This window comes from Larimichthys crocea, chromosome III (assembly GCF_000972845.2).
Source record: "Larimichthys crocea isolate SSNF chromosome III, L_crocea_2.0, whole genome shotgun sequence".
Taxonomy (NCBI): domain Eukaryota; kingdom Metazoa; phylum Chordata; class Actinopteri; family Sciaenidae; genus Larimichthys; species Larimichthys crocea.
In genome coordinates, this window is record NC_040013.1 from 35315417 (window position 1) to 35333780 (window position 18364).

At 39.5% G+C, this 18364-nt stretch overlaps 1 protein-coding gene across 1 annotated transcript in view; it reads right to left on the reverse strand.

Moving 5' to 3' along the window:
* The window catches only part of tmem8b (transmembrane protein 8B), a 36128-nt gene extending 21239 nt beyond the window's left edge, over window positions 1-14889 (reverse strand). The window contains exons 1-6 of the mRNA XM_027278399.1: window positions 14510-14889; window positions 9714-9903; window positions 8983-9190; window positions 6524-6657; window positions 5603-5871; window positions 3176-3558 (exon numbers count right to left, since the gene is read on the reverse strand). Coding sequence (XP_027134200.1) covers window positions 3176-3558; window positions 5603-5871; window positions 6524-6657; window positions 8983-9190; window positions 9714-9903; window positions 14510-14594 — 1269 coding nt within the window. The 5' untranslated portion in view covers window positions 14595-14889. The remainder of the gene's footprint in view (window positions 1-3175; window positions 3559-5602; window positions 5872-6523; window positions 6658-8982; window positions 9191-9713; window positions 9904-14509) is intronic.
* Between the last annotated feature and the right edge of the window lie 3475 nt (window positions 14890-18364).

An 18364-nucleotide genomic window follows, 5' to 3' on the forward strand; every position in this document is an offset into this window, starting at 1 on the left:
TTCATTTTATTTGGGTTTTTTATTTATTGCTGTTACTTGTAAAGCACTTTGTAACATTGTTGTGAACACTGCCACATTAATCACGTTTAATATTGTGATATATATGCCTGGTTCATTACGCAGCTGTTAGTTTTGATTGTGGAATGTGAGTGGCAGAGGCATAATTCACTCAGCACCATTATCTTCCAACAGTGCTCAAGGTTTCTGACTGAAGCAAACTACTGAAGGAAACTTCTGATCTCTTTAAAAGCATTCCTACAAAAGGACAGACACAACTCTGATCATAAAAATGCTGCAGACTAATTAAAATAACTTCACAATGAGTTTTTATTTATCTCAATAATATATTGAAGTGTCTTAGGTTTTGATGCATATTAGACATTTATAATAAACATCTCTTTGTCTGAAAGAAGCGATGTTGCTTAGCAACAGCGCACACTAACACATTTTGAGATATGGGGTCCCAACAGTGACACAAAAGATAAAAATGTGAATAAATAAATCAGGCTGATAATAAGTGTGCCAATAAATGATAATAAGTGTGCCAATAAATATATAAGCATATATATTATTATATATATGTTATATATTATATATATATACATGCATGCATACAGAAAAAATATAATTATTTATTGATATTTATTGTAATTTTAATTGCCAGTTTCTTTATTGTTTAGTTGCTTAGTGTTACTTTTTCTGCATAAGCTCCACCTAAAGAAAACTTATAACTAAATGTATCTAAAGTGATTACACTGATCCACAGCCAGTTGAGGTATGAGTGGAAATAAAAGCCAGATGCATTCCTTTCACACTCTTTCGCAGAGAGTGATGCAAAGCAGACAACCAGCTCCAGCGATTGTCTCCTAAAGCCCTGCAAATCTGCCGGAGTCCCCCACTGGCAGCGGCTGACTGGATTCTGCTCCCGTGACAAGCAAGTGACAGATCACCGCCAAGGGGGGAGAAATCTGTCCATAGAATAATATAGTATGACAGTCTCTCTGTGGAATACATCTCTCAGCTCACACAACAATCAAAGCAACCAGGTTTCATCACAGCATACTGTCTCCGTGACATCCGCAGAATCCACCGAGTTAAAATCAACCAACTATACATACTTAGGCTTTCACTGCGGTGTGGAGAACAGAGGTTTTTCTGCCTGGACTGTAGGATAAAGCACACATAAACACGAGGAAAACATAAAAACCCCACAGAAAAAGCACCAAGGGTGCTGTTTAAACCGCCAGAATGATTTTTTTGAGGTGACAGTGGCACCATATCAACCAAGCAATCGATCAATAAAGCACTAAATTAATTACTATCAATTATTTTCATTTCTTTAAAAGTCAAATATTTGTGTATTTCTCTGACATTTGGGGAAATTAGGCTGTTTATTGTTTTTGTCAGGGGTTAGATGGGAAGATCGATTATCAATTTCATCTCTGTGTGTTCAGTGGAGATGAAAGATGTGTTTATCCTAGCTTATCTCATCCGTCTAGTCCGGAAGCAGGGAGAAACATCATAGAGGCTGCATGGCAACAACTTCAGACCTGTCATTTCAAGGCACGCTGCAGTAAACAATTTGTATCAATATCTGTGAATCAGATATTATTTTCTTGATTATTGATTTATCATTTTGTCTATAAAATCTCAGAGAATAGTAAAAACCAATATCCTTCACAGGTTTCCAGAGCCCAAGTAGACGTTATGTACAGTATACCACTTGTTTTGTTGACCAACAGTTTAAACTCCAGTGAAAAAAATCATCAAATATTCACATTTGAGAAGTGAACATTTTGGCATCAAAGATGATGCAAAAATATTTTTAGCTTAGATTCAACATGTTATATCAATTAATTAACTAATCATTTTAGCTCTATTCATATCTTGTACAGTAATACCTGTTTAGAGCGATTATCGAGATTATAGTGACTAATAGCTGATTCCATCCAGGGGAAATGAAGCTTCTTTCCTAACTCTGAATAAAACTAAGGTGATTTATTGGTGGTTAGTTTGCTGGCAAACAAGATACAACATGTAAAAATCTATTGGTTTTAAAATTAAGAAGCAATAGTTAACAAAACATTGTCACCACTATTCAGTAGCTGTTTTGGAGATTTTGATTGTATCTGTTTCCACATTTGAAAAAATCCATTCTCAGCTTTGAAGAAGAAATTGACAAAAAGTGATTACTTAAAGTGGAAAATGGAAAAACAACTGGGCAATGCCATCTGCTAAGGGAGGTCTAGTGATATGATTAAAAACTCCAGAACAGACTGAATGGTCCTTTGTGGTGAGATTGTTTTCTTAATATTGTTGGAAGGTTGTATTTTTCTTACTTTCTTGAAGGCCAGTTGTTTCCTCCCGCCTCTGCTTTTTGTGCTATGCTACCAGTACTGTAGGCTAAAAATATCCTCAACCAATATCTTTTCTGAATGCTGAGAGATGAAACAGATATCAATTTAACTCCCACGACAATAGCGGGGAGAAAAAAAAGTCCTGAAATGTCAGGATATTCCTTTGAACTCAACAATCAAAGATATTTGTTAGGGTTTCATGCTTCATCGTCCAGTTATTTCAGCACTGGCTGATTTGCTTTCTCTCAGAAGAAAATGTCCATCTGCCAGCCTGTAGCTCTCCAGTTTCTGCCTCCCTGCAGACCTTCAGAGCCGCTGCAGGTGCGTTCCTAATGCCATTACTATCTGAAGAACAGCTTAACAAAGACATATCAAATTCTGCTTGGCTGATATTTTCATTTTGTTTGTTCTCAATCGGGCACATATGTCACAAGCCTGAACACTGGCGCCTGTTTCATTGTGAACTTTTTCACCTCCCACAGCTAAGTCTATGACCATACGAGCATCCATATTTAGCAGGCTAGCTGAGCCAGACACTTTGAGCCCAATTATTCACCCTTCCTGGCTGGAGATTTTCTCAGCAATAAATGTTGCATATTTACTTACTGATTACTATCTGATCCTTTGCTAGAAAATAGATATGTCACCTCTACAGGTGCATGAACATTTGTGACTGATATACCAGGAGTACAGTAGTTATACAATATGTAATTTCTCAAGTACAATCAAGATACCACATAAAATACTAAGAGCAAATTGTCTTTAAAAAAGGTTAGGTTATTTCTTCAAAACAAGCAGGAATTATTAGAGCAACTCACCAGGTTGAGTTTGAGCTCCATGTTGAGGACTCCTCCACTGTCCAAAACAGGCATCAGGTTGATAGCAAACACAGCTGCCCTATCCGGTGGAATCGATATATTTGGACCAAAGAAGACGTAGAAGTGCACAGAGAAAGTGTCTAGCTCATTACGCAGAGTCGGACGGATGGGCCAACACTTGTTAGTGTCTGCGGTGGGGGCGAGGTAAATGATGCTGTCCTCCGAGGTGTGCAGTTGATTGGCATTCTGTGATGGGCCGGGCAGAGACGCCATTGACAGTGTCTCAGACAGTGAGAAACCCATCGCCGTTCCAAAGGACTGGGGCATGTTCATGGAAGAGCTGGGCTGTGCTTGGTCCTTTGACAAATTGGACTTGGAGCAATCTAGTCAGAAGAGGAAGATATCATATTTACAGTGGAAATTGATTCCTGTATGAGCTGAACATTCTTGTGGATTTTCACTGGCTAGCTGAAGAAGAATTAGAGAAAGAACTAAGAAATGCACCTTACAACTTCTTGTGTAATGTAATAAGCCCTAATCATGAAAACAATCAATGTCTATGAATGAACAATGAAGCACCAATCCCCAGCAAGTCTCAACAAACAGGCAGTAACCAAGTCAGTTATTTTTCTTGCAGTGTTACGCATGCTAAACAACCAAGTCTTTTGCAAATGCTTGAAATGATCTCTGTTGGCTGGCTCCCTTAATGTAACGCTGAATGCTGCTTTTTAATGAGACAAAGATTCACAGTAATTGCAAACAGTATGATTTCACTCAATACAAAGCAACTCACTGCAGAATGGTCATTGATGGCAACTGGCAAAGTACCATCAAATACCACCAATCCCCAAGGGGAAGGGATTTCAAAGCTTTTCTAGCTCAGCCTTATTTGCATAGTGTTGTCTCTGAAAGGGTTTGAAGTATTTTGATGTCCATTCAGGCAGCAGAAGCACTCCTAAAAATACCAAAATACCAAATACTGCGAGCTCAAGACAAACATAACTTTGGTGGAAACAAGAAAAAACTCATCACATCATTAAAGACCCAAGTTTATAGGCGATATTTATGTATGTATATGTGTAGGTGGGGGTGGAGGGGCTGTGAAAACAAATGGTTTCATAACAGAGCTGCCTTCATTTTTTCTTTCATATGGAATGTAACACATAAACTATCTTCAATACCCAATCATCTATTGAGGGCAGGACACCTGAGGTTAAATATACTGTATACTGTAAACAACAAGAATAAATAATAAAGTGTAACCTAGTTTTCGTTTTCTGTGCACCCGGCAAACATGATACGTGTAGATTTGACTGACTTGAAATGAAGGCACATATTTCTGAGACAGCTCATAACAACAATAACCGATAACAGCGAGAGAGCACGAGAAAGGTGAGGACTCCAGATGGTCCCTGAACCTGAGGTGTTCTTCAATTTAAATCCACAAAAGGTCAAGTAAGATCTGCCTGGCAGCCAGGGGGAGAAACAGAGTGTGAATAATTAGTGTCTGTGTTGCCATGGTGACAAAGTGCACTGTATAGTGTCCAACAGAGGGAGGGGATCGCTACACAGGAGTAGACTTCCCACAGATTTGTGAGCTATCCCTGTGGAGTGTGCAGAAAGAATATCTCAGCACCGCACAACCCCAAAACAGCATGTAGCACTTAAGCGTGGTATCACTGGCCTCTTAGGAATCGCCTCAGTTTTGGGCTACACTCTTTTAGTCTTTTAGTGGTCCGACTCTGTTTGGCCTCTCTTTTCCCCTCAAAGCACATGTCCAAAATTACATTTCTGCCCCACATACCTGCACACTTTTTTAAAGATTTACACCTAAGAATCCCTCGTTGAGTGCAATTTGAAAGCCACAATCCTTTTCCTATGCTTTGAAACATTTTAGATACTGGATATTATATGCTACAGAGATCTACTTTGGTCTTTTGTTTGGCCTAATTCATGAGTTCTCAGGTTTACAGAAACCACTCCGTTATCATTTTAAAATATACATACAGCGCAGCAGGAATAAAAATCATGAACAACACTGGAAGCAAACAGCTCACAGAGAAAAGAGAAATCCAATACATTACCTCTAATCATCAAATAATCATTCAATCATTTTGTTTAATTGGTAAAATTGGTAAGATACTCTCATTTACAAAACTGTGTGCAAACTGCAGTATGAATAATAGCGATGGGGCTTGCAGATAAAACACTGCATATTATTTTCACATTAGGAAGAGAAACAAGAATACCAATGTGCTCAAATGTCGTTATTCTGGTATAATAATTGTAATATAAATGCTGCAATATTTTAAGAAGACAACATAAATTGAGCTCTAAGCCAGCTAAAGTCCACAAAATGCCATAAATAAAATTCATAAAAATTTCACATTCACTCATCAATCACATTTAGCTGTTAAACAAACTCACCTGTGACCTGCACCCCGATTCGGAAGTAAACGTTGCAGTTAGTGAGATATCTCTCCACCAGGATGTAGTACCATTGTTCCCAGGCAGGTACGAGGGTGTCTAATTCACAAGGGTTACACTCCCTGCAGTCGAGGGCACTTGAGTTATGCACCGGCGGCGCCCGCGCTCTTATCTTTAGCACCACGGGACAACTCTCGCTACTCTTGTTCTTGGTGCTGCAGTTTACCAGCTGAACCTTCACCTTTGATATATAATTGGGGATGAACACTCTGCTCGTGCACAAACACACAGACAAAAAGCAACACAAAGACACGTTTTGGGTTATAATACCAACCTAGGCTATACAGTGTATCATACAGCAAACAGTACTGTATATAAAATGCATTCAGATTTGTTGTAATTTGATCTAATTTCATTAGATTTGATGGTCTTTTGGTCATTTTGCTTGTCCTTTAATAACAATATTAGCATTCTGCAGACAGGTGCTTTAAGGCATATAATTTTCATACATGCACACAACAAAGACTAAAAACACATCCAGCAACTCACATGACCTGTAAATATACAGTGTGGCTACTATTCAAATCCTAAACTAACATTTCAATACCCTTCATATCAATTTCTTTATGAAGATCTCACATAATATTGCATCAAAAGATTCCGAAAAATGAACCAAAGAACCAAAGAAATTCATATCTCTCTGCTCACATAACTGAGATGACTTCTAGAGAGGGGGGGAGTTCATAAAGGTGCTCAGACTATATGCACACACTTGGAAATTGCATCTTTTTTCAAAATGAAAATGCAAGATAAGCTTATAGAGAAGGCTCCAGGAAAATCACAACTTAAGTGGCAGATGAGGAGGGGGAAGGGGGAGGTAGATTGTGTATATTTTTCTCAAAGCTCAGTTAGATTACTTACTTATAAAGTGCAGATCTGTTATGGACGGGGATCATCTGATCGATGAAGTATCCAGGATAAAGTACTGAAATCCCAATTAGCCTCTGGACAATGAGCTGAGGCTGGAACAGATACTGGCATTCTTCAGATAGACCCTAAAAAGATAACACAGCAGTCATTTAGCGGGCATTTTAGTGGTTAACTCACCAATATGTCTTAAAAGCTGGTAAAGAGGAGATTAGGTATCATTCAGACTGGCTGAAAATCCCTAATGGACTGTGTGCATAAAGCCTGCCACCCTGTTGGATTAATATCACTTCTCCCTCTGCCTGCTCTACACAGCGTAATATGCGTCGGCTATTTCACTCGTGTTGTACTGAACCATTAATGCTTGATGTGCAGCGCTCTGTGAGATGAGCCGAACAGACAGAATGACTTAAAGCCAGGAGACCGTGCATTGTTTCTACACATGATCTGCTGTGAAATTTGTTTTAAAAAGGTCCGGGGGCCTTTTGCACCTGATTCAAAAGGACAGGTGTGAATGCCAAATGAGGTCCTTCATTTCTGTCAACCAGTCACTAACCCCTTCTGCTCGAGCCACAATTACTGTGGCATGTGGCATTAGTCCGGGAGCTGCCGGGGTGACCCTTTGATTTATTACAGCCTGTCAGTTGGACCTGCACACGTGTCTTGTAGAGCAAGTTGTGTTTTAATTAAAGCTCAACCAATATGGGTTTTTGAAGCCCAATGTTTTTACACTATGAGTGCAGACAGCTTTTCATGGTGTTCAACAGCTTTAAATTTGATAATTTTCATGCCAGAAAAAGATACACATTAATTTATTTTCCACAAAATCTCAGTCTTGGCAGGATGCTAAAGCCTCTAAAAATCAATTTAGGCCATAAAACACTAAAACTCCCCATTGAAAGCCTGACTAATTGTGTTATTTTAGCTCCTTCAGTCAAAATGACCCGCTGAGAAAATGCAATTTTAGGTAAAACTCTGAGGAATACACCAAATTTCCAGTTTATTGGGTACACCTGAAGAATCTAATACAATCCACTGCAATAGTGCTGCAATAAATGAAACCTTTTAGAGCTAATTTTTTTTGCTTTATTGAACTCTATGGTCACTTTTTAATCTGTAGGTAGTGGTCTTTTGTCTTTAATTGCATTATAAGTTCCTTATATTTTTAATACTCTTCAAAAGCTCACATTTAAGGGATTTATTACAGGAATAATATAATAGATGGCATTCACTGTTACTTGTATTGCCATGTTACTAAAGCCTAAAACAAAATAATGTCACCTTTACTCAGATACATGATAAACTAGTTGCCCCGCACATTGATGAAGTCACACTGATAAACGTCTAGGAGCACAAGGATGTGTAGATGGATGGGTAAACATTTAATATCATGCAGTAGTCTTATCACTTCCCATTAATTTCCTCATTTAAACTGAGCTTTGTTTGAGGTGTAATGACTCCAAATCAGGATGCACCTGGTCTTGATAAACGAGCGATGAAAGAAATGTTTGGATGGTATCCAATGCTGCCTTCAGTCTTCATTGAGACATTATGAGGTTAAACATGTAAAAATAATACATTTAATAATTAGATACTACAAGAAGGTATACATACAAAATAAAGCTGAAAACAATGCATCGTCGTTGCTAGAAAATTTCTTCAGAAATCAGAATCTGGAAAAGGTATGTTATTTCCATCTATATGGTGTATCATTGGAAGCTAGTTCTATTTTAGCTATAGCTGCTTCTATTCCCAGTGCCCCCAGAGCAAACCAATTCTTTTGTTGCAACGTCCGCAGCAACTTTTGATGATATTTTTGATTGTTGTGCATTCCAAGCCAGTGGGAACCACAAAGAAAGCACATCTGAACACCATGCCAGTGACAAATAAATTGCCTGAAATTGATATCAGCAGGTGTTTAGGTGGCCAAATAGGAGAACACGATGAGATGAAGAAAAACTCTCTGACACTGTTCTGCCTCTCTAAGCTCTCACAAACTGGAATACTAATACCATTGAATACTTTCATCATTTTTATTTTTCCTACCATGAAGGAGAAGACGTAGATCTCATTTAAGTTATATTACATAACACTTTTACATAAATATTTTACCAGTTTTCATTAGTGACTGATGTACAAAATAACAGTGATCAACTTTTGCATTTGCTTCCCTCAACAGCTGATGCTGGATGTTTTACCCCATGCTAGCATGGCTCCAGACACGGCAACGTTTGTCTGTTGGACAGTCAGTTCACTACTTTGCTCCAAACTGACAATCCTCATCATTGCTGTAGCATGTGGTGCAGACAATCATGGCACCCAGGGGAAAAATTCTACTGACTTTGTTGATTGTTGAACGTTTCATCTAGCACCGCAAATAGGTCAAATTTTGGACTCGGAAAGAAACAACCATGAAGAAAGTATTGTGATTTGTGAAATATGTCCAGACTCACCTTGACTGAAATTTTGCCTTCATCCTTGGGTAAGTGTGCGGCTAGGAACCAGTCTCCAGGGAGTGGGCTGGTCACGTTGAATGCTCCTGTTGTACGGTTTGGAAGAGTCCACGTAAGAGTAACAGCAAAGGATCCTGGGACGATTGTATCCCGAGGGAAGCGGGTGTACAGGGGGTTGATTACTGGAGGAGCCCCAGACCTGAAGTACCTATTAATTACAAAGGTGAAATTCGATCCCTGTTAGGCCTAATATTTTCACAAACAGCAGAGCCATCTGCCTTCCATAGGCACAGCTGCAACTACAACACAGATGGCTTCTTCTGATTATAATATAAAAAAATTCAAATCCATAACATTAATAATCATATCCAGTCACAGATATCTGAATGTGATAACCATGCCCACATCAATCATAACACCTGAAAAACAAAAAGTCATGCCAAACACTGCTTTCCAGTATCACAAAAATAGACAGGCAAAATTAAAATCTAATGCAGCTAATGCTTTAACAGCAGTTCCTCCATATGTCGAGGGTGCCAATAATAGCTGACAATGCTCAGGTTTAATCAGCTGCGATAACCTTTTCCCCACAGGTAAAGTGTATGAGATGCTGATTATTATCTATTTATACTCCAAAGGAGCAGAGTTCAGCTTCAACAAAAGAAAGGTTTAAAGCTAAACACAAGCATCTTCAGAAAAAGAGAAAGACATTGTGACAAACTCATTCTTACACAGTCACATTGCGGTTTGGGCAGCTGTCTCCAAACGTGCCCCCTTGCTCCTTAAAGGTGATGAGGTTCCATACGGCCATCATGGTGTCGTCAGGCACATTGAAGTGGAACAGTTCCACACTCGCAAAGGAGTTGAAAGCATTTAGCTTACGAGGCGTGCGGGTGAAGTATTCAGTCACAAAAAGGCAATCTGTAGAGAACAGAACCAAAACAAAGTGTCCCTGAAAATTTGTGAGGATACATTTTTTTTTATTTTTAAAGATTATTTTTGGCCTTTTTGGGTTTTATTTGACAGAGACAGTTTGAAGAGTGACAGGAATGTGGGGAGAGAGAGCTGGGCAATGACACGGGAAAGAGCCACAGGTTGGATTCGAACCCTGGGCTGCCGCTGCAAGGGCTAAGTCCTTTGTACGTGGGGAGGATGTTCTACCAACTGAGGATACATTTAAAAAATATATTGTTACACTTTAATTTTTCATAACATGCTAAAATGTTCACAGTAATATTGCTAACATGCTATTGTTAAGTAGATATATGTTTACCTCGTTTACCATCTTAGTCCAGTGTGTTGGCATGCTAATATTTGCTTATTTGCGATACACAACGTACGCAAGGACAACTGAAGTTGATGGGAATGTCATCAGTTTGCAGGTAATTATAAACCAAAGAATTGCATAAATTATTTTTTTTACATGATAAAAAGTCAGGGGATCATAAAAGTAAGTAGGATTCATCCTAACTACGAGTGTTAAGAATTTACGCTATGTTGGTCGCTGAAAGTTGGTACCTGGTTGAACTTTGGCCACAAGCAGGACAGTGGTGCCTTGTGTGCAATGCCTTGCTCGCACTGAACAATGTAATGTAAGCCACTGAAAATAAGGGTTTTTAATGGCACAATGCTAAGTGCTGCTGTTGTCAAACTGTGACTGAAAGGGCCATTAGCTTTTGTGCCAATCCATCTGGTAGATATTGAGATATTTCATAATATAAGTGACGACTTTGACCTACTGGCGGTAGATAAAAAAATAATAGGATCACAAAAGTCACTGGAATTTATCCTCTGGGGGCTATTAATAATTGTACATAATTTTATGTCAATCCACAATAGTTGTCAAGAGATTTCTGACAGACAGGCCAAGCCATGCTGCTTGTGTGGCTATTACTGACACACACACAAACTTCTTTGAACCCAGCAAACTGTTTGTACAGAGCTAGATCATCTAAATATGTGATCATAGACTCCCTTTAAAAGAGCTGAGGGAGATGTAAGTATGCTGGCTCACTCACGTCCTGCATAATGTCAAAATCCTTGGATTACATCCACCGAAGGCTCTGCATATAAAAGCTGCAGAACAAGTGACAGGTGTAATCTCCCATATTACCTACATGAGCCTGGCTGGCATCGAGTACAGTCAGCGGGTGGGCAAAATCTGGGGGAAATTGTGTGTGAGTCATTTAATTGCTATACCAGAACAGATTGCATCTGTTAGATAAGTGCTGTCACGAATATATAAACATAAGCAGATATGAAAGATGGAAGCGACATTTCATGGGAAGTACGTGAAGGCAACTCTGAAGAAGGATGTTTTCCATACGCTCCCTCTGTGTTTGTCATATCAATTATCTGTACCTGTGGCAATATCTTTCACAGTTTTCTGGGTTGATAATTTATCGTCTGTACAAAAATAGAAAAAAATCATTTTGGGGATGCAATAAAAAGCCTGTGTTGCTAAAGCAGCATGAGCCCAATTCATTTAAGAGTTGTAGCAAGACAGGAAGCGAGCTCACTGCACTGATGCTGTCATTTTAAGCTGCATGTTTCTCTATGCTTCTGCTTTTTGCCTTGATGATGACACAAAGTAAAGAAAACCAAGTGACCCTGTACAGTGAGAAGGCGACGAGGCTTGGATGCATTGAAAAAAAAGGGTTTCGTGAATGTGTATTGTGTTCTAATGTGTGTTTGAAAAAAAAGAAAAAAGAAAAATGCTCCGCTCCTCTCCCCCACACTATTACCAGCCCTCAAAGCTTGCACTGGCTCTCACCTATGGAAGCAACCTTGAATATTAAAGGCACAGAATAGGAAGGCAGACACTCAACCAAGCAACCATGTTGTTAAGAGCTGGAGCCAAATCCTATAGGAAGCTTCCAGCCTTATTACAGTCTTCCTCTGCTTTGTTATCTACATCATATATGAGTCTTTTTTTTACATTAAGGGTTTTCTTTGCCTTTTCATTACGTGGATACCAAGGACTGATCACATGTCGTCGACTGAAGTGCAAAGATTCAATAGGTATAGCACTAACACTGCTGTGAGTGTGCAGTAAACATACTGTATGTTCTACTTGTCTGATTAGAAAGAAACAGACAGGTTTCTTCCAGCTACAGATCACAGGCCACTAAAAATTCATGATATACTATAAACAGTTGATTACTTGTTGGTCGCACAGATGTTTAAAAGTCACCATTTTTTCCACATCTGGATATACGCCTGATTATGGATGGTGATTGCACTATTCATACAAGGTCTTTCAGTGAGGATGAATTGCTCATCGCTGCATTCTTTAGGCGACACAACCTCATTTACAAGAAAGTCACCATTTGTTACATGAAGATTAAGCTCTCTAAAACAGTGCTTGACAACCTGAGGGTTGCAACCCCCATTAGATGAGATGAGATGATTACTGTCGATAGAAATTCTTATTTTTAAGACTTTTCTCTAGTCTGCTTTTCTCTTTTCGGCATATAAAATTGATTCAAATATTTCAGTCAGGAAAAATCACTCTTCAATTGAATTGCTCACAAATCAAAGACATGCACATCCTGAGGTTTGTAAGTAGAGATAGCTTCATGTGATAGACATTTATTTCTCATACACACTTGTGTGTATACAGGTGTGGAAAATTTTCTCTTACCTGTTATTCATGTCAATTGATTGTGATGATTTTAATTGACACGTGACACTTGTGTTTGCCAGATTTCCCATTATTTTGTAATGTATAAGAGGCATATGGGTGGATACACTTCAACACTTAACTAACAAGACCGTCTACATTTCAAAAACATCAGCAACTGGGGTTGTTGTGACACGACTGAAACACACATGCCAAACTATTATTAGAAAATGATTTATAATAGTTATTTTCAAACCCCTCAGAGTGAAGGAAAAAAGATTCTGCAAAGGAAATAGTAAAAACAGTCTCAGTGACACATCAGCATCCACACACAATGACTACACTTCATGTGAAGGTGTAAACATGCCAAAATATCTAAATAAGCTTGTTTGTTTACCAGCTAAATGAAGACATTTCATTTGAAGATAAAGGCAGAAGAATGCTCTCTGGCTTTCTTACAGCACGGCTCTGAATTCAGTAATCTTTTCAATGAGCACCTCCCAGCCACTGTTTAACTACGTTAGAGGCTTAATACAGACATAATCCTGCTTTTTGTCATCTCAACTAGAGATTTATCCATAAATGCTGAGCTGGATAGTTTTTTGCAACAGCACAAGTAAAGGCTGCTTTTCAAAATTCTTCCTGTACTACACCTCAATGATGTTGTATGATTTTAAAGTCAGCATAAACTGGTCACGAATTCCTACACCTTCATGTTGCTCTCATCCAACAACAGCAAAAAACACAAAGCCTTGAAAAATAACAGGACTTTTCTTCTTCCACCTTCAAAGACATCAACATGGTGTCTCATTGTGTCTTTGAGGGCTTCGGTGGCTATTTGAATAAATACATTTTATTACATTCTGCACTGAATAAGAGCCTGTCATGAAAGATTGCTTTGATCCTCCTCGCAGTGGTGAATATAAACACAAAGCAAAGCCAGGAAAAAGAGGCTAGAGAGGGAAATTGATCTATCTGACTTCAACCAAGTCCAAAGATTTACCTAAACTGACAGCAAAAACAGCAACAAGTCTATAAGGGGACTGCAACATCCTCAGACAGACCTTAAAGGTCCTTTGAAGACTCCAGCCAGTACAGCGTGTGCTGGAAGTATGGATTCATTGTTGTCCAACAATTGAGCTCTGAGGTTTTTGTTTCACGCGTCTGTCTTGAAGGAGCAAAGACAGCCGAGGTATATGGACACTAAAACCAAGAAGAAGAAAAAAAACACTCTTTATAACTCCCTACATAGGATCTTTTGTTAAATATGAAGAAGGAAGCCATGCTGTACTTTTTGGTCATGAAGAAATGAGTCGAAAATAAAGAGATTATTAACTTCAATATTGCCACATTGTCCAATTAAATGTGCCCTTTGTTAATCAGGCAGGAAATAACAAGACTGAACTCAAACATTGCCTTATTGTCCGACCAATCTGCTTCTATTTTTCATCACGCAAACTTGTCTTTGCCTTCTTAAACAAAGCGAAACAACGACAAACAAACACACACAGAGAGGCAACAAGGCATCAACGATAAGAGCAGCCCAGCCTGATGTGTTTTTCTTGTCAGCCCTTGAGCATCGTAGCGTACAACCTATAGGAGCATCTGTCAATGTGTTGCGTGCCATTATTATTAGCAGCGACCTGTCCCCATGCGTCACCTCACTGAAGCCAGTCTGTGTTCATGAAAACGGGTTTTTTTTTTTGTTTTTTTTTGACGGTGAGCCGAGACTAAACGCAGCAGCTGTGTGTGGATGTTCATGGGACTGAATTCAAACCGGGATCCGATGCTCCTGCTGCTCCCGCTGCTGCTGCTGCTGCTCCTATACTGGGAGGATTTCAGCACCCCCGACAAAAGGAACAGCTCCCCGTGAATCAAAGCAACACAGTGATCGGAAACACTCACCTCCAAGAGCGCAGAGATATGTGTAAACAAGCAAGAGGAGCCTCGGAGGGCTACATCCTGAGCCCAGACGCTCCAGTTGCCACATCGTTAAAAGCAAAATATTTAGTGGAGGGCTACAGCCCGGGTGCAGTTCTCAGTCGCTGTGCTGGTCTACATTTTTTCAGATTTTTGCCAACGACCAGCTGTTTGTGCATGACGTAATGCAGACGAGGACGGGACAGCGCCTCCCCTTTGGCTTTGATTTGACAACCTCAATATGTCGTCTTATTTTCATTGGACCTCCGGACCTGTCAGTCCGAAGGACGGTGCAGACGTAGATTGCACCACAAGGCTCGTCACTCCGGCGTCCGGGCCACCACCACCACCACCAACACACTCCACACACAAGGGGCCGAGCGACGAGCACAGAGGCTGCAGCTGTACCCCCTCCACCCCTCCGGAGGCTGCAGCCTCTGCTGCTTCACCCAAGACCCCGGGACACAAAGTTAGGGAGAGGTGGGCGGTATGAGGGGGGGTGTTAGGGCATCTGACCTGATCCTGATCCTGATCCTGATCCTGTCCCTCTGAACTCTGATGTGTCCTCAGGAGGAGGACTGTTAAATCCTGTTAAATGTGCAGCCTGTTCTGCATTGCAGTGTGCTTAATTTGCAACAAAACATGCTGTTTTTTATTTTATTTAATGAAGAAGTTGAAATGATTTATTTGTATTTTTCATCATGTTTGACATCTTTTAACAGCTAAAAAGGAGGAACTGTCTAGAGGGTTAAGAGTAATAAGCAGGCTGAATTTTATATCGCTGATGGCCTTAAACTAACCCAACACCCAACACACAAGTAAATGAGCTCACATTTAAGTCCCTCCAATCTGCCTGGAGTTTGTGTCATTTATCTGAAAGTGACTGCAGTAAAGCTTGCTACAATAATCAGTGAGACTCACATATATAACAGTGTTTTATCACCTTGATACTTTTATTAATTTTATGACCATTGCTATTAAACTTTTCCATTCTAGACTGATGGTGTGTTTAAAAAGTCTGGTTCAGAAAAGGATACATTACTTCTCAGCGACTCCAGCCGTAAAACATGTTGAGATACAATAGATTTATATATGTTTTGTATCTGTGGTGGTGTAGTGGTATGGTGTACGTTTTACACAGCACCACCACTCACAAATCCCACATATGTGTATTTGTTTTTCTGTTAATGTTTTATAATATTTGAGGACTAACTGACTGGTCAGATGGGAATAAAAAAAATGGTTTTGCACTTATAATTAATATTTAATATTTACAGGCACAGTGTTGATTATTCGTGGAAGCTCAAACAATGAACAAGCAAAGCCGATGTTAACAAAACTAAATGTTAACTGTTCAATGGATTAATAATGACACCAACATGGTTGCACTCGACTGAAAATAACAAGCTATTAAAATGATTGTGTTGTTGTTATTCAGTTTTATTCAAATTGAAAAACAAGAAGTTGTTATCTCACTTACTTTGAAACATTATTTTTCTTTCTCATGTTTAGCAGGTGATTGCAGACACAGTGGGCAAAAAAAAATTAAACGTATTTTTCACCAATCTCATCAGTCAATAATACATTTCCCTCCAAGAACTGGACATTAAGACTGACCTAAATTCTCAGTCGTGATTATTTTTAGGCTGCAGGGTGACTTTAACATGAGTCATAGCTGTCCAAACAGATCTGTCAGAGTGTGAATGAGCTCCTGAATCAGAGTGGGTATAATCTATTTGACACAAATGAATTATTAATCTGAAGTGAAGGAGGAACTAATGTCTAGGGGGTTTAAAAATGATAAGCAGGGTGAATTTCATATTGTGAAAATTCGCTGGTGACCTTAAACTAAGCCAACACACACTTTTACAAATAAATTAGTTCACAGCAGAATAGTTTCTTATGAATTCATATCATCTCTCAATGAGTTGAGCCTCACAAAAGCCACAAAGGTTTCCTTTGTACTTCAGAGTGACATCGATATTCTGATACTTTGATTAAAAAGAAGAAAATCTCCTTCCGCTTACCCTCCACAGGAAGGTCAGAGTGATTTACAGAGCAAAATATCAACTCAAAAATCAAATAAATCCTATTCAAGACCAAGAGTTTTTATTTTGGGATTTTTATCACTGGTAGAGTACAGAGTTGACATCATTTATCACAAATAAATAAAAAGCCCTTCATCACAAAACCAGAGTCTTAATAAAAATCAACAAAAAATATGGCTTAAAGTACACTTGGGTGACCAAGTGAGTAAAAATGGGGCGGTTTCTATGAGAAAAGATACTGACTTACAAATGTGTGGACATTCCTGTCATTTTGATAAGGAATGACGCAGCAAGAAAAGTTTTCTAAGTTGTAAAGACTGTCAGGTCCCCTGGATACCACCACCCATACATAGCAACTCATTGTCTATGTCTGACCTCGCCATTAGGTACTGCGATAATCATCTCACCTTTTTATTCGCCTCACTGTATCCGATTGACTTGGTGTGTTCGCAATTTATTCCTGTAATGACACTTTAAAGGTGTACACAGTGCAGCACCGATAGAACATGGACCCAAAACTGAATTTCTAACAAGAACATTTTGACAATTTTCAATGTGGTATGTGGGCTTTTGTGAGCCTCTTCCAGTGACTTCTGCATCCCCCCAATGATCCAAATACATTCAAGTTTGGACACACTGAATGCACATAGCTGTTAATGACTGCACCTGTCTGTGTGTCTGGAAAACCTGTCTAGATCGCATTTTAATCCACTGTATGCTGGGGAAGGCTGTCATCCTCTAGGTTGTTCAGTGTTGTACAACCTCAAAAAGCGTAATACTCAACATCAGATGGAAAGCTTGCCAGATATTCTAGCCAGACAATAGGACAACCTCGCCCTTCTGTCAAAAGAAGACCTGGAAGCTGCCCAGCGAGTGATTATTACTGCAATTAAGAGCAGTCCTGGTCAGCAAAAAGGGGGTTCAACAACGAGACATCATAAATCGCCATGAATACTACTGGTTGACGTTTCCCTGCTCTGTCTCTTCTTGAAAACATGAATGGGACAAAGCTTTTCTGAGTCATTAGATCTCAACATCACTGGAAAGTATTGCGTAATTCAGTAAAGTCCAAACTTTTAAAACTAGTTCATGCTGTTTGGTAATGCCTCCCACGGTGACACTTGGTGGAAGAAGACCAGCAAACTAGTTTTAAAAATTGGTAGTAGGAGGTGGTGGAGGATGTGTGTGGGCGGCACACACACTCGCACGCACGCACACACACACACACACACACAGATGCACATCATGGTCTGAGTTATTTCTGCTCTCCCTAAGGTGAGGCTCTCCACAGCCTCAGTGTACCAGCCACAGACACATACAGAGGAGCATGAGGGGCTTCCAGTTAGGCAGTTTAACCAGCTGGCTACATAGGAGGACAGTGAAACATTTAAATCCACTGCTGCACCTAATCCCTACCCTCTAGAAATCCTATGGAGGGAATAACTGTAACTTGTTGCCAGAGAGAACTCAGATGGTCTATACCAATATGTGAGCATACAAACGGTGTGCAACATGTTCACTCAAAGAGATAAACTGACAAAATGGAAAAGAGGGAGGGAGAGAAAGAAAGAGTGGCCAGCTGGAAAAGTTAAGCACTATTCCTCTGTGGCTCAGCTTCAGTACACAGCACAGTCCGCCTGCAGCATGTGATCTAGAAGACCACATCCCAGTCCTGTCTGCTTTAACACAATGTCTGCACTATAAACAACATGAGAAGCAGAGAAGAGGCTGGCTCAGAAGGCATAATAAACCCAGTAGTATTGGCTTTATACTGCAAATATGCATTTAAATT